Raw genomic sequence first — 17,817 nt, forward strand, 5'->3', positions numbered from 1 at the left:
AGTGAAGTGCAATCATTTCCTGTACATTTTCGCCAACAACAACAACCGAAGACAGTTTTTCCTACTTCATTCACAATTTTTTGTACGATTTTTATATAATGCGCGCATATGCAACTCACGCCGGGCAGACGCGTCAAGTGGTATGTAGCAAGTAGCAAGTGGTGAGTAAGGGGCAGCGCTGAGCAGGCGCACGACTCCTTTTCGCATTTTCATTTCAATTGAGTTTTCATATTTTCTCATGCCGCTGCAAACATTGTTTCGAATTTTTGCATTTTAATTTCTGGCACTTTCTTTTCGGCCAATTACCAGACCGGCAACGCAATAATAATGAAAATTAATTTATTACACAACAATTTTCGCATTAAAACAACGCCAACAAGCAATAAATGAAACAAAAACAACGCCAAGGGTGGTTTGGCAGACAGGCGTGCGGAGAACGTTTAAGGCAAATGCGCTTCGCGAATGAAAGCTACAAAAGCAAAAGGCTGAAATACTAAATTATTAACATTACAATTGAAATTTGTTCGAAATGCGACTCTGCGCGTCGTACTGAAAACAAAAAAATAAACCGTTAACTGATTAGTGGCATTTAAGCTATAATGCCCTTCACAGATGCATTTTTATGGCATAAAAGGTTATAAAAGTGTATTTATTCTGATTTTGGACCGTCAGTTTGTTTTCCATGCAAGAGCTTGAGTTTGATCGGTCTGTTTATATGGCAGCTATATGCTATAGTGGTCCGATCTGAACCTTATATTGGGAGATTATAGCGATGCTTTGGTTATTAATCCATGCAAAATTTTGTGAAGATATCTCGCCAAATAAAAGAGTTTTCTATACAAAGACTTCAGTTTAATCGGTCTGTTTGTATGACAGCTATATGCTATAGTTTTCCAATCTGAACGATTTCTTTGAGGATTGTAGCTATGCCATGGAAAACAATATGTGCCAAATTTTGTGAAGATAACTTTACAAGTAAAATAGTTTTCCATACAAGGACTATTACCTATTCAGGGTATATAAAGCATGAAGAAATGCTTAAAAAACTACAAACCGAAATTTCCACCAAAAACTTTTAAGTCCACCCGCCGTCATCTACGTTTAATGTCCATTTTGCGTGGGTAAACGAAAAGAAAGAAAACGCAAAGCCAAGAAATGGAATGTTGCAAGCGCATGCCGAAAACAATGGCAAATGCCATATCCATTAGTAAGTGTACATTAAGCTCATTGTACCTCACTTAGTAAACGAAATGTAAACAAGTCAGTAAAAGCATGGAAACAGCACATAAGTATTTCTAGATCAAGCGCATGCGCATGCGCCTTCGCAACTTTGCTGCTTTTGCCGGGCGCGGGTGTGCATCGGGCGTCGTGGTCATTCAGCGTAACTACCAGCGCTCATCGTTAAGTTGTTGTGGTGCGATTAACATTGCTGTTGTTGCGACGTGTATGTCCATAAAATGTTCATTCGTCATGAAACAATTCCAGTTTGCTTTGCAGAGTCATCGCAGGCCTTAAGTGGTGGGTGTGTCTGTGTCGCTTTCGTTTACTTGAAGCTTTTCACTTTTCTATAGTTTAGAATATTTCATTTGTTTGACTTTCGAATTGAAATTTTGAAACTCAGAACACAAAAATTTTGATTGAAATATATACTATTGGATGAAAGTGGATCTCTTAAGATCGATCTTGACGTAAAGAGGGCCAAAATGATATTGCGACAGCGCATGAACCAATAGTAGCTCAGCGTAAACCAAGCTCCCACGAAGCATAGCTATCCCGTGGTTGAACACACGAGGAGAGTGGAGCACCGACCACTTCCAATTCTACAGATAGCGAGCCTTTAATCGGCAGCTCGTCAGCTTTCCAGTTATCTGTAACTGTGCTGTCGCCTGGCACCCTGATATAGAATTTAGGTATTCCTTAACCAGCCCGAGCGTACGGTTAGTCAGCTTCAGCAGGGGGTTTAATTCTCTAGCAGTAAATCTTCTTCTTTATTGTCGTAGATGGAGTTTACAACAGCGCGCCAGTCGTTTTTCCTTTTCGCTGCTTGTTGCCATTTGTAGCCAGGTCCTTCTCCTTTTCTTCTTCCTCCTCTTTCAGTAAATCTACAGCTCCCTTTATACTGCAATAGTCAGGAAGTCTGGAGATAAAGTTGACCCATTCGTAAAGAAGCTCAAAGTCAATTCCCCCATAACGGCTTCTACTTACCCAAAACTCTATCGAAGGTATGCGGTTAGAGAAAAAGCCGTCAGAGTTTGGTTTGGTTCCATTCAACTATGTGATCTAAAAGATCGGGTATAAATTCAAAACATGTGAAGATTACCAAATGTTCAGACATGTGCTCATTTGGAAACTCAGATTCTCTCTCATCCAAAACTCTACCGTATGAAGGAAGGTAGAGAAAAAGATACCAGAGTTTGGTTGAGTGACTCTATTATCCAAAATATCCGGTATATAGTCAAAGCCTGTGAGGATATCCGAATGATCAGACACGTATTCATCCAGAAACCCAGATTCTCTGAGTCTGATAATAACTTTCGCGGCCATACACCTTCGCAGAATAGCATTAGTTGCTATGGTTGGAGTGAATCTTAGTGCAGCACTCAAGCAAGTATGATTTTTTCAACGGCCCTGCAACACTCAATGACTCTGTAGTTTGTAGCCAGATCACTACTTCTGGTGAGAAACCCACCTTCTGTCAGTAGCTTCTCTGCAACAGTATAAGGCAAACAATTTCCGTACTCTCTCCTCGATATTAGGTTTCATGGGAGCTTGCTATCTAGGACGAGCCCTAAACTCTTCACCGTATCTGCAGGTTGAAATCGGATGCTTCCTATCCGCGACAGTGGTGCCTCCGACATCTTCTAACTCCCAGTAAATAAAGACATATCAGTTTTACTTGGGTTAAAGGCGAGGACACTTCCAGCCGCCCAAAAGGTACACGCTGAGATACGCGTTCATCAACACGTACACGGTACTCTAGAACTTTCTTTTGATTATGAGTGCTACATCGTCTGCATAAGCGATCACTTAGCAGCCTCGATTCTCAAGTTTTTTCAGCAGGCCGTTGACGGCTCTCACTCTGTATGTTTGTATGTGGCAGCACCTGCACACCATGACAAATATTAGTTGCATTAATAAACTCTGCGTCACATATTTCCACCTTTTTCTCAAGTCAAATTTCTTCTGGCTTCCCTTCGGACTGTCAACTTGACGTTTGCTCAGCCAATTCGCTTCGCGTTCCATTCAACCGCAGCGCCGTAACGAATTTAATAATTGCAGGCACAAGCGTAATTAGCCCAATGCCGGTAATCTATTCTTAAAATCGACAACAACAACGTCCAAACTTAACAAAAACAAATGCATTTAAGAAAAATTTAAACAAAGCAGTTTTGTTGCTGAAAAGAAAATTTAGAAATTTCCAAAATTAAGCAAACACATAGCAACAGAATGGAGGGCGGAGGGTGTGCCGTGAAAAAAGTGCTCTAATCGGAGCGCATCCATCACGAAATATTGACCCACTTCTCGGCGGTCGGTCTTTTGTTTCAGACGTCAATTAGCCAGACATTGTATTTGTACGGTTCGGTGGAAGAGCGCGTGAACTTCGGCAGCATAGCTTTAGGTCGCTGCCAGCGCCGCCAATGCGGGTTCTCTATGTGAGAGTATGGGTGTCATTAGTGTACGAAAGCGCTGGAGAAAAAAAGGAAAGAAGCTGAAAGCGCTGGAATAAAATGAAACTGTAGCAGGCACACACACACACCTCTCTATATATGCGAATGTGTGTATTTTGTGCTGGACTTCTATTGTTTCTGCGCTTTGAAGCCATCTCGTGCGCTTAGTTATTAATCTTTCGTTGCTGCTAAGTTTTTGATCGACTCCGGCGTAGCTTCGAGTGAGGATTAATTACAGTTGGTTTTTATTGTAATTACAAGCAATTTCGTACGAAGTCGCTCAGGAAAGAATAAGTGATTTAGATTGACCAATTTTATTTGGAAATATTTTAGAAAGTACATTTTTTTACTTTTTGTGAAATTGAAGTTATGAAAATGTTACCCAAATACTGTATAAACAGAATGTTATTCCAAGTACCTTAGAACCTCTGTTAACAGACAAGACAATATTGGTCTACGGCCAACTGACTTAACCTATAGCTATGTCCATTTGGTTTCTGTATTCGATAAATGTTTTCATTAAGCAAAAAGCTTTCACGGCTATGAAAGCTTTATTGCGCTATCTTAGCTTAGTTTTTAACAGCTGGTTATGATTCAATAAATCTTTGGGTGAAGCAATAAGTTTTTACATGTGTGAAAGTTCTATTAGTTTTACCGAAAGTTCTATAAGCTTTACCGAAAGATTTATAACTATTACCGAAAGCTCTATTTTTGACAGTTGATTACTGTATTCAATAAAAATATTTTCCTTGAGAAAAAAGCTTTCACACATATGAAAGCTTTATAGGTTTAACCGAAAGCTCAGGTTTGGACACTCAAATTCGTTTTCTCAGTAATAGGCACTGCTAAGCGAAACTTTACTACACCTTGAATTTCTATCGACTAAAAAATATCTGAAGAAAGCTTTAAAGCACCTAAAAAGTAATGGCATAATTCGATAATAAACTTCACATATGTTTCAAAGCTTCATGCTTGTCTGATGATTATCACGCAGCTAAAGATCAAATATCATCCAAAGCAATTAAATAAAAATGGATTAGTAAGTTGAATTACAAAAACAAATATGTACAAAATAACCGAGTTGTGTTGCATGCATTTGAAATGAGGAGAAAGCCAGCGAGTGGTGCAGCCACAAGCAGAATCATGTAGAACGCAAGCATAATTAGATCTACTGGCTGCATAAGTGCATTGTTCTACTGAAGCGTAATTAAAAACAAAAAATGGGCTGCCACGCCCACTGACCGGCATCACATGGCCAAAGAAAGTGAAACGAATTGGTGCAGTAATAAAGAAACGCAGTTTAAAATATTAGAACAATAACAAGTCACTTTTAAAACCAAAAGTTTGGAATACAAGTCTAAGAGGGGCCTTTCTCAGAAAGGTATCTTGAAACGCATATACACGTAGGGTCTGGAGCGTTATTGATAAATTAGAAAATTTAATGGAATTGAAAACTTAGTGCTAAAACAAAGTCCCAAGTACTCATAGTACTCAAACGAAAGCATTCCACTACGCTAATGAGAATAGCATCACTCTTTCATATAGCTGCCATACAAGCTGAATGATCACACTTAAGTTCTTGTATGGAAAACTTTTTTATTTGACGAGATATCTTTACCAAATTTGGTATGAATCTAGTTTTTAAGGTTATAGTGAAATCACTGAAGAAATTGTTCAGATCGGACTACTATAGCATATAGCTGCCATACAAACTAAATAATCGTAATTAAGTTCTTGTATGGAAAACTTTTTTATTTGAGAAGATATCTTCAGGAAATTTGACTAATACAACGCTAAATTATCAGAAGAAATTGGTCAGATCGCAGTACTATAACATTAAGTTGCCATATAAACTGTACCATCAAAATTATATAGGCCTACTATATCGTATAGCTGTCATACAAACTGAACGATCAAAATCGAGTTCTTGTATGGAAATTTCTGTATTTGTGAAGAATATATAGTCGTGCTGATATTCTAGCGCTGATCGACAAAGAGTTACACGCGAGCCTTCCTATATAGACATAAATATATGTATAGTATATATAAACACACATGCATACATACATAAAGATACATATATGTATGTGTGAGTCCACCAATTGCATGCAAATGTTGCATGTCAATCCAAGCGAGCCAGCGAGCAAAGACATATATGCACTACCCAATAGCCAACATTGCTTTATTTTAGCTACAACAAGTCCACCGCGTTCCAACGCTCCCCTCTCTGAGTTACATGAGTTACATGTGAGCATTTGCGCGCCGCTGGCAACTTTGTATGTAATAACTTCATTGATATTTTTTGTGCGCGCATATATGTAATAAGAGTTGTTGTTGTTGTTGCTTGCATTATTTGTAACTCTATTTTGCGTCATTTTCGTTATGATTTTTTCAAACACATATTGCATTGACTACGAAAGATTTCCTTAAGTTGTCTTGCCTCTTGTTATTGTCTTCTCTCTTGTTGTTGTCGCCATTTTTTCTGTGATCCGTCTGCTTAGAGCTCAATGCTCGCATGATGATGCGGAAAAGTGCAACGCACAAGCGACGCTTGCATGCAAGTTACTTATACAAACGCACATAGCGACGCATGCGCGTTGCTGCGCTTGCCCTTCTGCTCGTGCAGCGCCTTCGTACAACTGGCGCGTCATTGGTAAAGTGGCACTTGGCGTCTTTATTGCTGCGGGCTGTTACTAATTCGTCATCATTGAACTGCTAATGAACTCAAAAGGTTCATATGATACACGGTAAACAAGCAGTTGGAGAAATATAGATTGAAGTGCACGACAGAAAAGCTGCTGCTGCATGTTGGTTGGGCGAAAAGGGATAGAAAATGTTCCGCTGTTACATTGTCAAGTTCAAAAGTCAAGCATAATTTGGAATGATGTAGCGTTTTGATCTGTGAATACTTAAAAAATCTTTTCATTTCCTATAAGTCAGTAGTTGACTTTGTCACTGTAGCCTAAACTAGCATCTATCACATAATAAATAGGCGTGAGAGCATGAATCTTATTAATAACCGCTTTTGAGCTTATGTCATTTGGAGAGTTGGAAATGAGTAGCACATTGTTTTATCCTCGTCAAATGACATTTTCAATCACGAGTTCTCAGCTCTTTAAGAGCACTCTTCAGCTAAGAACTTCTTCTTCTTTATTGACGTAGTTACCGTTTACACCGTTATAGCCGAGTTTACAATAGCGCGCCAATCGTTTTTCCATTTCGCTTTTTGGTAGCAATTTAAAATTCCAATTGCAGCCAGGTACTTCTCCACCTGATCTCTTCAACGAAGTAGAGGTCTTCCTCCTTCTATTTCAGAGTTGGATTGTTTTCATCCATTCGGTAATATTTTAATTCCATAGACATTATTAAGAGCGTGGAATCAAGGTTAGGTTAGGTTAGTGAGCTGATCTCTCCTGCGGAATTTGTCTCTCTTTATACTTAGTGAGGTTGTAATCATCCATTAGCAACAACTATTTGTTGGCATACCTGTGAGTTGTTGTCAATACTTATCCCGGCCCACTCTCACCTCTTTGCGCGGCAACTCTTTTATGGTATCCGTATGAGGACGAACCGCAGTGCAGAGTTCCGGTCCTACCATAGTAGCAGCTACAGAGCTGGCAAGCTCGGCAGGCAGTTCATCCCCGGTCACAGGGGTTTTGACCTGCCATCCATATGAGATGCACTTGGTAACGATCTGAGACCGCTTTAAGCACCGCTTAACTATTGCTGAGTATGGCGATACTTTCATTGCGATAGTTGCGTTGGAGATTTATCTCTACAGACCAACAAATAGCAAATATAGCAAAGATTTCTGCTTGGAAAATGCTTCAAAAAAGTCCTATGGGTATAAAAAGTTTGATACGCGGCTCTTTGAAATCGGCTGTATTGCCTTGCCTACCAAGTGGAGAAGGAGCTCCACCTGGTCTGTCCAACGAACTTGAGGCCTTCCTTTGATTCCACCGACGGGTACTGAATTGAAAGCCTTCTAAGCTGGAATGATCCACAGATAAACATCCACATACTTCTAATCAAAAGTGGAATCCAAAGTGAATCCCATATATTTGACCTCAACTTAGGATAAGTTCCTAAGACCCGGCCGGAAACAGCTTATGCTCAAAGTCGTGAGTAAGAGATGGATCAAAAATAAACAAAGTTCCCACTACCACTCGATAGAAGGGACTGTAGGAAGATCATAAGAGTTCTCACAGGACACAATCTGGTAGCGTCACATTCCTGCGGAATGAGTCTGATAGCTCAAGAAGATTGCAGAAAATGTTAAGACTAAGATACCAGGGAAAGAATGGAGCATCTCTTGTGCACTTGTCCCTCATTAGCAAGGCAAGGCTTCAAGCTTTGACTGCGCCACGATATCAGGAGTTGGATCAGGCAATGCATCTTGAGTCAGGCCTCCAATCCTATCGATATACGCATCAAGCGCAGGCATCCTCATCAACTATGTAAGGGCACTCCATCTAGCAAAACTAAGGACCACAACTGGTCTAAGCGTGGCTCATTAGCCTATCAGACTAACCTAAGCTCTGTACCAAACGCAGTACCATATAAGAAGAAGAAAGCTAATACATACACGCATCGGTATTTCTGCAATTCTTACCATTTTTATGACATCCACTTCCTAGTATTATTTTCACTGTCCGCGCGTGGTCAAATGAAACTGAGTAGACGGTAAATTTGTATGAAACTGCTCTATTATCGAATGCAGAGATCATGCCGTAATATTGTTTCTCACTTGCAACAACAACTAATTGAGCACTTAAAACCCTGCTGTATGAGTGTTATTAGCAGTAATTTATAGAGACGCGCGCGAAGAGCGGGGAATTTATGACACTTGGGGTCGTTGCAACGTTGCAAGTGCGTATAAGTAATAATTTTCGCGACTTAAGCATAGTTATTGCAGGCAGTGCAACGCAGCGACACGTAGGCGCTTATACTTGTGTATTGGTATATGTATGTGTTTGTGTGTGAATGTGTGTTTGTAGCTGTTAATACAATTTACTGACTAATTAAATGTGAATGCGCTGCGTTTATAACACTTTAGAGTCGAGAACAGCACAAAACTAACAGTGAATACAACAAAGCAGCGCATAATTTACTACCACACACACACAAATGCGATGTTGCGCGCATGCGCTGGTCACCCTTTCGTTCTACAAGCACTTCCTCGACAATACAAGGCTTGTAAGCACAAGAAAATTATGTCTGGGCAGCAAGACACAAAGATCACACACACATACACCGAGAAGCTAAGCCACTGCTGCACGATAAAGAAGCAAATCGAGACAACAAAAGCAACCGTTGAAACACCGTTGCTATTTAATTTGTCTTTCGCGTTGTCGTGTATGTTTGTTGGCCTGTGTGTATGCCTGCGTCTTTGCTACAATTTTCCTGCTACCGTTGTTGCTGTGTATGGCTTGATTGCTGGTTGCACGTTGCACGGGTTCATTCATTACAAATTTCAAATTGAGTCGCTACTTGCCACGCCAACAACAGCAAACAACAAATAGCTGCATGCTAATGCCTGCGTTATTGTTGTTATTGCTGTTGTTACAGCGACTGCCATGGCATAGCCAATTTCCAGTTACGGTGTTGCCATTGTTTGCACGCCGCTCATAGCGCAACAGTGGTGTTTAGGCGTAGACAATGGACGGCCGCTACCACACGCCCCGCCGCAGCCGCTGCCCCGACCAAACTCTACTAAGACTCCACAAGTCCGAAGCGTCGTACAGCAAAATGAAGCAAAGCAAAACAAAAGTATCAGTGCTGTTGGGAAAAAGACGAATAAAATTAGCCAAGTGGCAGCGCGCAGTCAGTCGCACAAGCGTCCCATAGCCGGCTAAGCTAGGCGGAGAGAAACTCAAACCGAAGCAAAGCAAAGCAACAACCACAGCGCCGCTCATCGTAGCGGTCATACTCAGCTGTCGGGCTGTGTGGCTTGTTGAGCTGTCGGCTGGTTGTCTATTTGTCTGGCGCAAGGCACACAGCGTTTGCATTATACAAGCGCGCAGCCAGCATGTGGCACGCAATCGCCGACGACGCTGTGCCGCTGGAGTCGCGCTTGGCAAATGTAACCAAGCGAACCGTCGCGGCGGCAAAGTTTCAGTTTCGTTTCGTCAAGCGACGCGTTCGGACGTAAAGTATTTTTCGAGTTGCCTTAGGTTGGATAATGTGTGTGTGTGTGTTTTCAAAGTGTGCGTTGTAGATTTTAAATGAGAGATTGAAAAAATTTTTATTAAAAATTTTAATGAATTAATTTAAAAAATTAAAAAAATAATAATTATACAAAATTAATCTTAACTGAATAACAAAAAATAAAATTTAAGAATTAACTTTAAATAATTAAGAAAATTTATTTTCACAAATTACAACATAAATAACTAAAAAATTAGAAAATTATATATAAAAATTAAAAAGGATTAATATTATAACTTAAAAATTAAAAAAAAAATTAACTTAAAATAATTAAAAAAAATAATAACTTTAAAAATTAAAACAAAGTAACTTTAAAATTTAAAAAAATTTACTTTAAAAAATTCAAAATATATAACTTAAATAATTAAAACAAATTAATTTAATTAATAAATTATTTAAAATTTTAAAAAATCAACTTTAAAAATTACAAAATAATAATAAAAAAAGTTTAAAGAAAAATTAAGTAAAAAAATAATTGTTACAAATTTACTTTACGTCATTAAAACAAAACTTAAAAAAATTAAATATCTTATTTAAAAAAATACTTTGAAAAATTAAAAAAAAAAATTAACTTCACTGTGCAACTCAGCGCCTACAATAATAAATACTAGCATGCTAGCGTGCTATATCGAAGCCAACATCACAGCAGAAACCATCAATCATGTCAACAGTCAGCAAATGTGCGCCTATCGCAGTGCAAATGCAACGCTTGAATGACTTGCGACTTGCAAATCTGAACTTATTTGGATTTCTGAACTTATTTGCATTTCATTACAAAAAAAATCAAAACAAAACGCAAAACAAGCACAGCATGAACTCACTGCTTGGCAAATGTAAACGAAATCAAAAGTCTTAAGCGGCCTTACACCCACAACAACAAACATATGCACCAACACCGACTCGCCGTGGCACTAAAATCCCTATTCACTGCCAGCGCACTTCTTAGCAAAACACTAGACGCCAAATAAGCGCTTGTTGGCGGCAGTTTCAGCCTCACGAGGGCTCGCAAGCTGGTTTAGTTTTACTTTTGCCGCTAACGAAGCGCAGCGTTGACCACCCAACCGGAAACGGCAAAATAATGACATACTTACGCATGTGTGCGAACACAGCAAACACGCATATACATATATCACACACATGCAGGTTTTCGGTGTATGAGTACCACACATATTCAGTTTTTGAGTGTATATGAGTGTGCGCAATTTTTATGAAAATTTTCGAAACGCCGAAATGATTTATAATTGCGGAAAAAACACAAACCAAGTGAAGTAGCACAAGCGTTTAAAAACAACTGCCTGTGTGTGTGTGTGTGTGGTGCAAAGAACAAATAAAAATTAATATGTAGAAAAATTAAATTAAATAAATACTCATTAAGGTGAGGGAAACAACAGCGCCAGTCAGTCAGCAGAAGTGGAATTAAAAGTGCTTAAAACTTCTACGATTAACGTGGAGGCGAATGGAGGAAAACTTGGCGTACACATTAAACGATAAATCTAACAAATCGCAAAAACATAACATAATATTAAAAGAAAACATTGGAGTATGCTCGTATTAAGCTTAAATGACACACCTGTTGAATGTTATCGAAGTTATAATGCTAGACTTTGAATGGACTTTACGAATATCATTAATCCGCCTTAAGTGGATTTTCCAAAATATGTTAGATGCAACGAAGTTTTGGAACAATATTCACGTTATGCGTTGACCGGAAGTTAAACAAAATTAGAAACAAGAAAAAGCGTTAGATTCAGCACCGCTTTAATACACTTTACAAATAAAGAAGTTTCCATACAAGAATTTATTTTGAGCGCTCAGTTCGTATGGCAGCTATATGATATAGTGACTCGGTCTGAACAATTTCTTCAGATATTGTAGCGTTGCTTTGGAAAATAATCCATGCTAAATTTAGTGAAGATATATAGTCATATACAAAAGTCTCCCTACAAGAAATCGTTTTTGAACGTTCAGTTTGTATGACAGCTATATGCTAGAGTGGGCCGATCTGAGCAATTTCTTCGCATATTATAACACTGTCATAAATCATAATCTGTGGAAAATTTTGTGACGAAATCTCATTATAGACAAAAGTTTTCCCTACAAGAACTCGTTTTTGAACGTTTAGTTTGTATGGCAGCTATATCTTAGAGTAAGCGGATATAGAAAATTTCTTCGCATATTGTAACATTATCTTAGACAATAATTCATGCAAATTTTTGTGTAGAAATATTTACTTATACAAAAGTTTTCCCTACAAAAACTCGTTTTTGAACGTTCAGTTTATATGGCAGTTATATGCTAGAGTGAGCCGATCTCCAAAATTTATTCGAATATTGTAACATTACTATAGACATTAAAGCATGCCAAATTTTGTGGAGATATCTCGTCATATATAAAAGTTTTCCCTACAAGAAGTCGTTTTTTAACGTTTAGTTTGTATGGCAGCCATATGCTGGAGTGAGCCGATCTGGAAAATTTCTACGTGTATTATAACGTTGCTTTGGGAAACAGTCCCTGCTACAAATTTATTGCTCCTTTGCTTTCACAGTCCAAAGTTAGCAAGCGAAATTCCTTATTTCAAAGCTGACTTTGTTTTTGTGGATTTAGCTTAGTTAAGAGCCAAACGAAATTGTTTAAGAAATCTAATTTATTAATAAAATCAATCACATGTGAGCTGAGTTGGGAGAAACCCATTTGGGAACTGCTAAGTGCAGATTTTCTTGCCAGATAACATCATACCTATAAAGCCTCAGCCACCTCCTATTGGTGTATGGATTTCATATGAAGGATTTTCATCGCACAGGGGTCCTCGTGTCGAGTGACAACTGTCATTAAACAAAAATAATATATTTATGTTGGCTTGAAACTAAAAGCGCCTCTGAATCGCAACTTCTGATTGTCATTTAATGTCTTCATATTGCATCTCTAACCACCCGGAGTTAATCCTCTTATTAAATGACCATCTTCTAACTTGAGCAATGACCTATTTATGCGTCTCTGTGAGCCCATTTTCAATTCCATTACGTAAAAAATGTACCTAAATTGATCATAAATCACCTTACAGTAACAAAAACAACACAAGTAACGCTCCTTGTGTAAGCCCCCTTTTATTGTTGCTCTAATTGCTTCACATCGCCAGTTACACCCATAAGTAACGATTAATTGCCTGTCTTATTGGCGTATAATGGCAAGCAATTTAATTGAATATTTATTTGCAAATTAACTTTAATTGTATATGAATTAATTGTGCGTGATTTTGCACGAATTGCGCGCACACGCACACACTTAAAAGCTTTCACAAACAACTATATGTGATATAATCCTCTGCAGCAAATCTTCAAAGCGGCTGATGAACTGCAAAAACGCCCACAAAAAAGTTGCACCATTGCTTTTGCATGATATCTCTAACAAAAAATTAATACAAAAACGCAAAAATTTGCTGAAAAAGTGTTAAAACGCGAATAACGGTCGCCAGCTAATGAAGTGGTGAAGCTATGAAAGAGCACGCTGATTGATTACAAGAGGGTTACGCCTCTTGAAATTCGGCATAAGCTCAAATGGTGTTTTCGCACTCTTTGCACAATGCAAGCGCTGAGTCAGACAGCTTATAATGTGAATTTGTTTTTTTTTTGTTGTTGGTTGCTTTATGCCCTGAATGCGGTATAGTAAGTTTGCTACCATGATGTGTACTAGTTTTTGAGATATCGATATGAAAATTTGCACATGTCCTTTTCTCAACAAGAAGCTACTTATTTATCGGAACCACCGTTAAACGAAAATTATAGCATATAGCTGTCATACAAACTGATCGATAAAACTCAAGTCCTTGTATAGAAAACTTACTTAAAAATCAGTTTAAAAATCTTTTTATACCCTTTTATGCTATAAAAAATGCACCTGTGCAGGGTATTATATCTTCGTTGCAGCCGTAGCAAACACTTTTTCTTATTTAATTTTGTAAATACTATTTTGGGAATTTAATTGCAGGCCAACTAGGCCAATACTGGTCCAAGCAGTGACTGAGTTAATTTTGATTTTTCTGTTATTTGGTGTAAATAAAACGCTGTGAACTTCAATAAATCTAAACTAAGTTAGCCAAATGTCTAAATAGTCGTACTGGCTGGCAAGCAGACAAGTAGCCAAAAAGGCAAATTGCCGAAAAGCCAATTATGGCAATTGATGAAAGAGAAATCGTGAAATAATTGCGGAACAATATGAAAAATGCGCAGCCGAAAATTGCAAGCAAGCAAACAAATACCAATACAATAACAAGCAAAAAACAACAACAACTAACAAATATAACAAGTATAGCAACAAACAAATTGCCGATAAATATGTGTGAAAATAGTGTAAACATGTGAAGTGAAAACCATACAACTGCAAACGCAATTAAAGTGAATTGCCGAATTGCGGAGTGACGCTATCGCGCTAATAAATAACGCTGCCTTGAACTGAAACAACAACAACGCTAAACTAGAAACAAATTGACGCGAAAATGTATTGCGGTAAGGACTGCAGCTGCAGCTTGTGTCGCGAGCTACGCAATTACAAGCCCGCCAAGCCAGCCAAGCGGCCCGCGCCACGCCCGCCCACTTCACTATTCGGACGTTTTAACGAGAATTTCATACTACGCCGACGCAGCACCAGCAACTCCTTCAAGACATTCCAGCCGCAGTCGTTGAAATGCAGCGAAATGTTTCAGCAGCGCGCCGCTGAGGCTACGCCGAATGTCTACACCGCGCAGCCGGCACCGCAAGCCGCAACGCAACAACAGCAACAGCCAACAAACGCTGCTGTGTCAACAGATGCGACACGCGCCAACAAACCGGCGGCGCCAACCAAACCCAATCACAAGGTTGTCATCTACTTCGGCGACTCGATTGCCAATCGCGGCAAGCACAATGTGGGTGAGACGGCCAATGATGTGGTGCAAGCCGCGCAGCTTTTAGATGATACTGCGACGCAACTCAATGTGGCGACGTCTCAATACAGCACAAAGAGCGCGTCATGCTTAGCGCCCAAGGCGGCGAGCGAAGATGATTTGCCCTCCTACATCGAGAGCGTGCAGAACGGTGTGATCAACATCAAGATCGAAGGCAACTATCAGCGCGCCAGCGCTTTGGTGGAAACGGTGGCTAAGCCAACGCTCGCCACCGTGCATGTGCTGGCCGAGGCGGAACAGTTGGTTGGCGGCATCGAGGACAATGCGAGCCAGCGGTCATGCGACTCGTGCGATTGGAGCTTTGTGCAGGAGTGGCGCGCACGGTATGCTGTTCAAAAATATATTTTTGTAAAAATTTCTTTGCAATTTTTCAAATATTTGCCAAATAAGCTTTGAAGTAATTTTAGTGATTTTACGGTTTGACTTCGCACCTCTCAGTATCGCATTACTCAAGCAAATGCGGACTGACCTCAGCGCTTAGCGCGCAATAAATTTGTGTGCGCCCAATGCCGTCGCGCGCTCCTATCTGTATGTGTGTGTTTGTTGTACAATGCAACAATTGCGGTGGCAAATGGGCGCATTTGTGGTTACGTATACGCCGCGTTTACTTGTGGCTATTATTTACGAGCAATTCGGTGGCCCAAATTTATTTGCTCTACACCCCACAATTGTGTGCGCTTTATTGCAACGCGTTGCCTTTGTTGTTGTTATTGTTGTGCATGCGCTTTGCAAATTTATGCATTTGTATATCGCAATTTATCAAATTTTGCGGTAATTGTTGTTAGTGTTTTTGCGTGATTGCGTTTATAAGGCAGCTCAGCTGCTGCGAGTTAATTAAGCTGTTCAAAGTATGGCTGGATGGAGCAGAAAGCCGCCTTTGTTTCCCATATAAAATTTTACAGTTGCGCGCAGTAAATTCAAATGTTGGGCTAGCTGGCTCGACTCCACATATTTATATATATTTCTAGTTTATATTTTTATTTTTAATTTTTTTTATTTTCATTTTTATTTTTATTTTTTTTATTATTTAAAATTTTTTTATTTTTATATTTTTTTTGCATTTGCATTCGCTTAACCTTGTGGCTGTTTGCGCTTGCGTTGCCTTTAACGGCTTGCGGATTTCTTTAATTCCATTTTATTGTCTCAACTTTGTGCTCCCTTCTTGTTTGTAATAATTTTTTTCCTCATTTTCTACTTTTTTCTTGCAATTTATGTCCGCTCTATTAACGGTTTCTATATCCACCGTGTCGGCCTCCTGTCAACCGATAAAAATGCGCCACATTTGTTCAATTGCAACGGTATAACGGTAGATTTACGGCGTATTAATTACAACTTTTTGCCCAGCATTTTGCTATTTGCCATTTTTGGATTGGCAATAACAAATAACCGTGGCATAGCGTATTTATGAAACGAACACTCCACTCCTATCCCATTTGCGGTTTTTTCCGTTTTGGCAAATAAATTTTCTTCAACAAATTAAGACATTTGTAATTTTTTGATATTAAAAAAATATTTAAAAAATGGGCGCACAACGGCTAACACCAACATTTTTACTAATGGTATTATGATTTTTTAAATTTTGTTCGTATGCTATGGACAAAAAATAGTAAGACTTTTTAATTAAAATTTCGCGCGAAAATCCATTCGTCGATATATGTTTTTTTTGTAAGTTGTTGAGCTTTTTATTGCTTTATTGTATGGTGAATGTTCTCCGCCTTACAGTTTTCCAACTACTTGAAAAATATCTCGCTTCTTAAATTTTGTGGGAAAGTGAATGCTTTATTTAATGGTCTCTTACGGTTCTCTCGTAAACCTTACCGTTTAAAAGATATTACGGGTGAAGTTTGAAAACTTTAAGGTAATTTTTATATGTTTTTAATTTTTGACCAACAGCCGTCATGAAAAATTTTCGGAACATTTGCACATGATTTTAGTGATCCTTAAGGTATTCCATATCATCCTGATCCGTCTATCAGCCCCTTCCGGAACTTCATTATATATCTGAGGTCCACACGGTATGATACACTGGAAGAGGCATCGATAGCGAGGCAACAGAGTCTGTTGCAATTTACAGCACAGGACCAAAACTGCTTAACTTAACTAAAGTCAACTAAGCCATTTCGACATTTTGTCAAGGCCCTGCATGCTAACGTCTCTTTACTAAAATTTTTCTCATAGAACCCGCTTAAAATTAGAATTGAGAACTATTTCTAATGAAAAATGTTTTCAGTTTTTTTTTTCAAAATGTTCAGTTTTTATAATTAGTTTATTGTTAGTCTGCCTGCTCGAAAAAAATAATTTGTAAAACTATAAGTAATTAGCAGAAGCTATAATTATAAACTAATTAAAATTTCAACACTTTCAGTAGCTGACTAAAAGTTTTTTTCAACAATGGGAAAATCGAAAATAAATATAAAGTAACAAAATAAAATTGGCAATGAATACATACCATTGAGACCGCCAGCATACAGTGCTCCAGCTCAAATATTATATATACTATACATATATATATTTATGTATGCGTGTGTGTGTATTGGTCTATCACGTTCGTGACGTCCGCTATTGCAAACCGCTCTCAGCCAATTTGCGCTTTTTCAACTGCACACGAACGAACTCCCTCCCTTTGTTACACATAATAATCAGACTGATGAAGATATTCACGCGATCGGCCGCAAAGGCCTTCGTGCATGTGATCGTTGGTTGATTAGCAAACACTTTTACTACTACTTCATTTGACAGCCAGCTTCCGTTTAATGGAAAAACTCAATGGCTGTTGCAAAATCTTGCTCAATGTTCGCCTTCAAGGTGAACTCAATTATGATTTATGTTATTCATGGATCTTACCGATTCGACGCACATAAACACTCGCTTAACGATAATATTCGCATTAATTTTATGATGTAAATGCAGAGTGTACGTCTTTATCAGAGCTGTAAATGCGTGAATGGTCAAAAACCCTGTCGCTTAGAGCTGTAACCGCATCATGATATTTGGATGGAAAAG

The 17,817-nt window shown here is 38.7% G+C and overlaps 1 protein-coding gene across 3 annotated transcripts in view; it reads left to right on the forward strand.

The window, feature by feature from the left end:
• LOC126761591 (ankyrin repeat and BTB/POZ domain-containing protein 2) overlaps positions 1–17,817 on the forward strand; it is a 106,826-nt gene that overhangs the window by 82,011 nt on the left and 6,998 nt on the right. Inside the window, exon 1 of one of the 3 annotated variants that reach the window (XM_050477903.1) lies at positions 13,549–15,137. The exons of the other annotated variants lie outside the window; for them this stretch is intronic. Coding sequence (XP_050333860.1) covers positions 14,368–15,137 — 770 coding nt within the window. The 5' untranslated portion in view covers positions 13,549–14,367. Of the gene's footprint in view, positions 1–13,548; positions 15,138–17,817 lie in introns of those variants that run through there. 3 annotated transcript variants of the gene reach the window in all.

The sequence above is a fragment of the Bactrocera neohumeralis genome, chromosome 6, assembly GCF_024586455.1.
Source record: "Bactrocera neohumeralis isolate Rockhampton chromosome 6, APGP_CSIRO_Bneo_wtdbg2-racon-allhic-juicebox.fasta_v2, whole genome shotgun sequence".
In the NCBI taxonomy this organism is placed as follows: Eukaryota; Metazoa; Arthropoda; class Insecta; order Diptera; family Tephritidae; genus Bactrocera; species Bactrocera neohumeralis.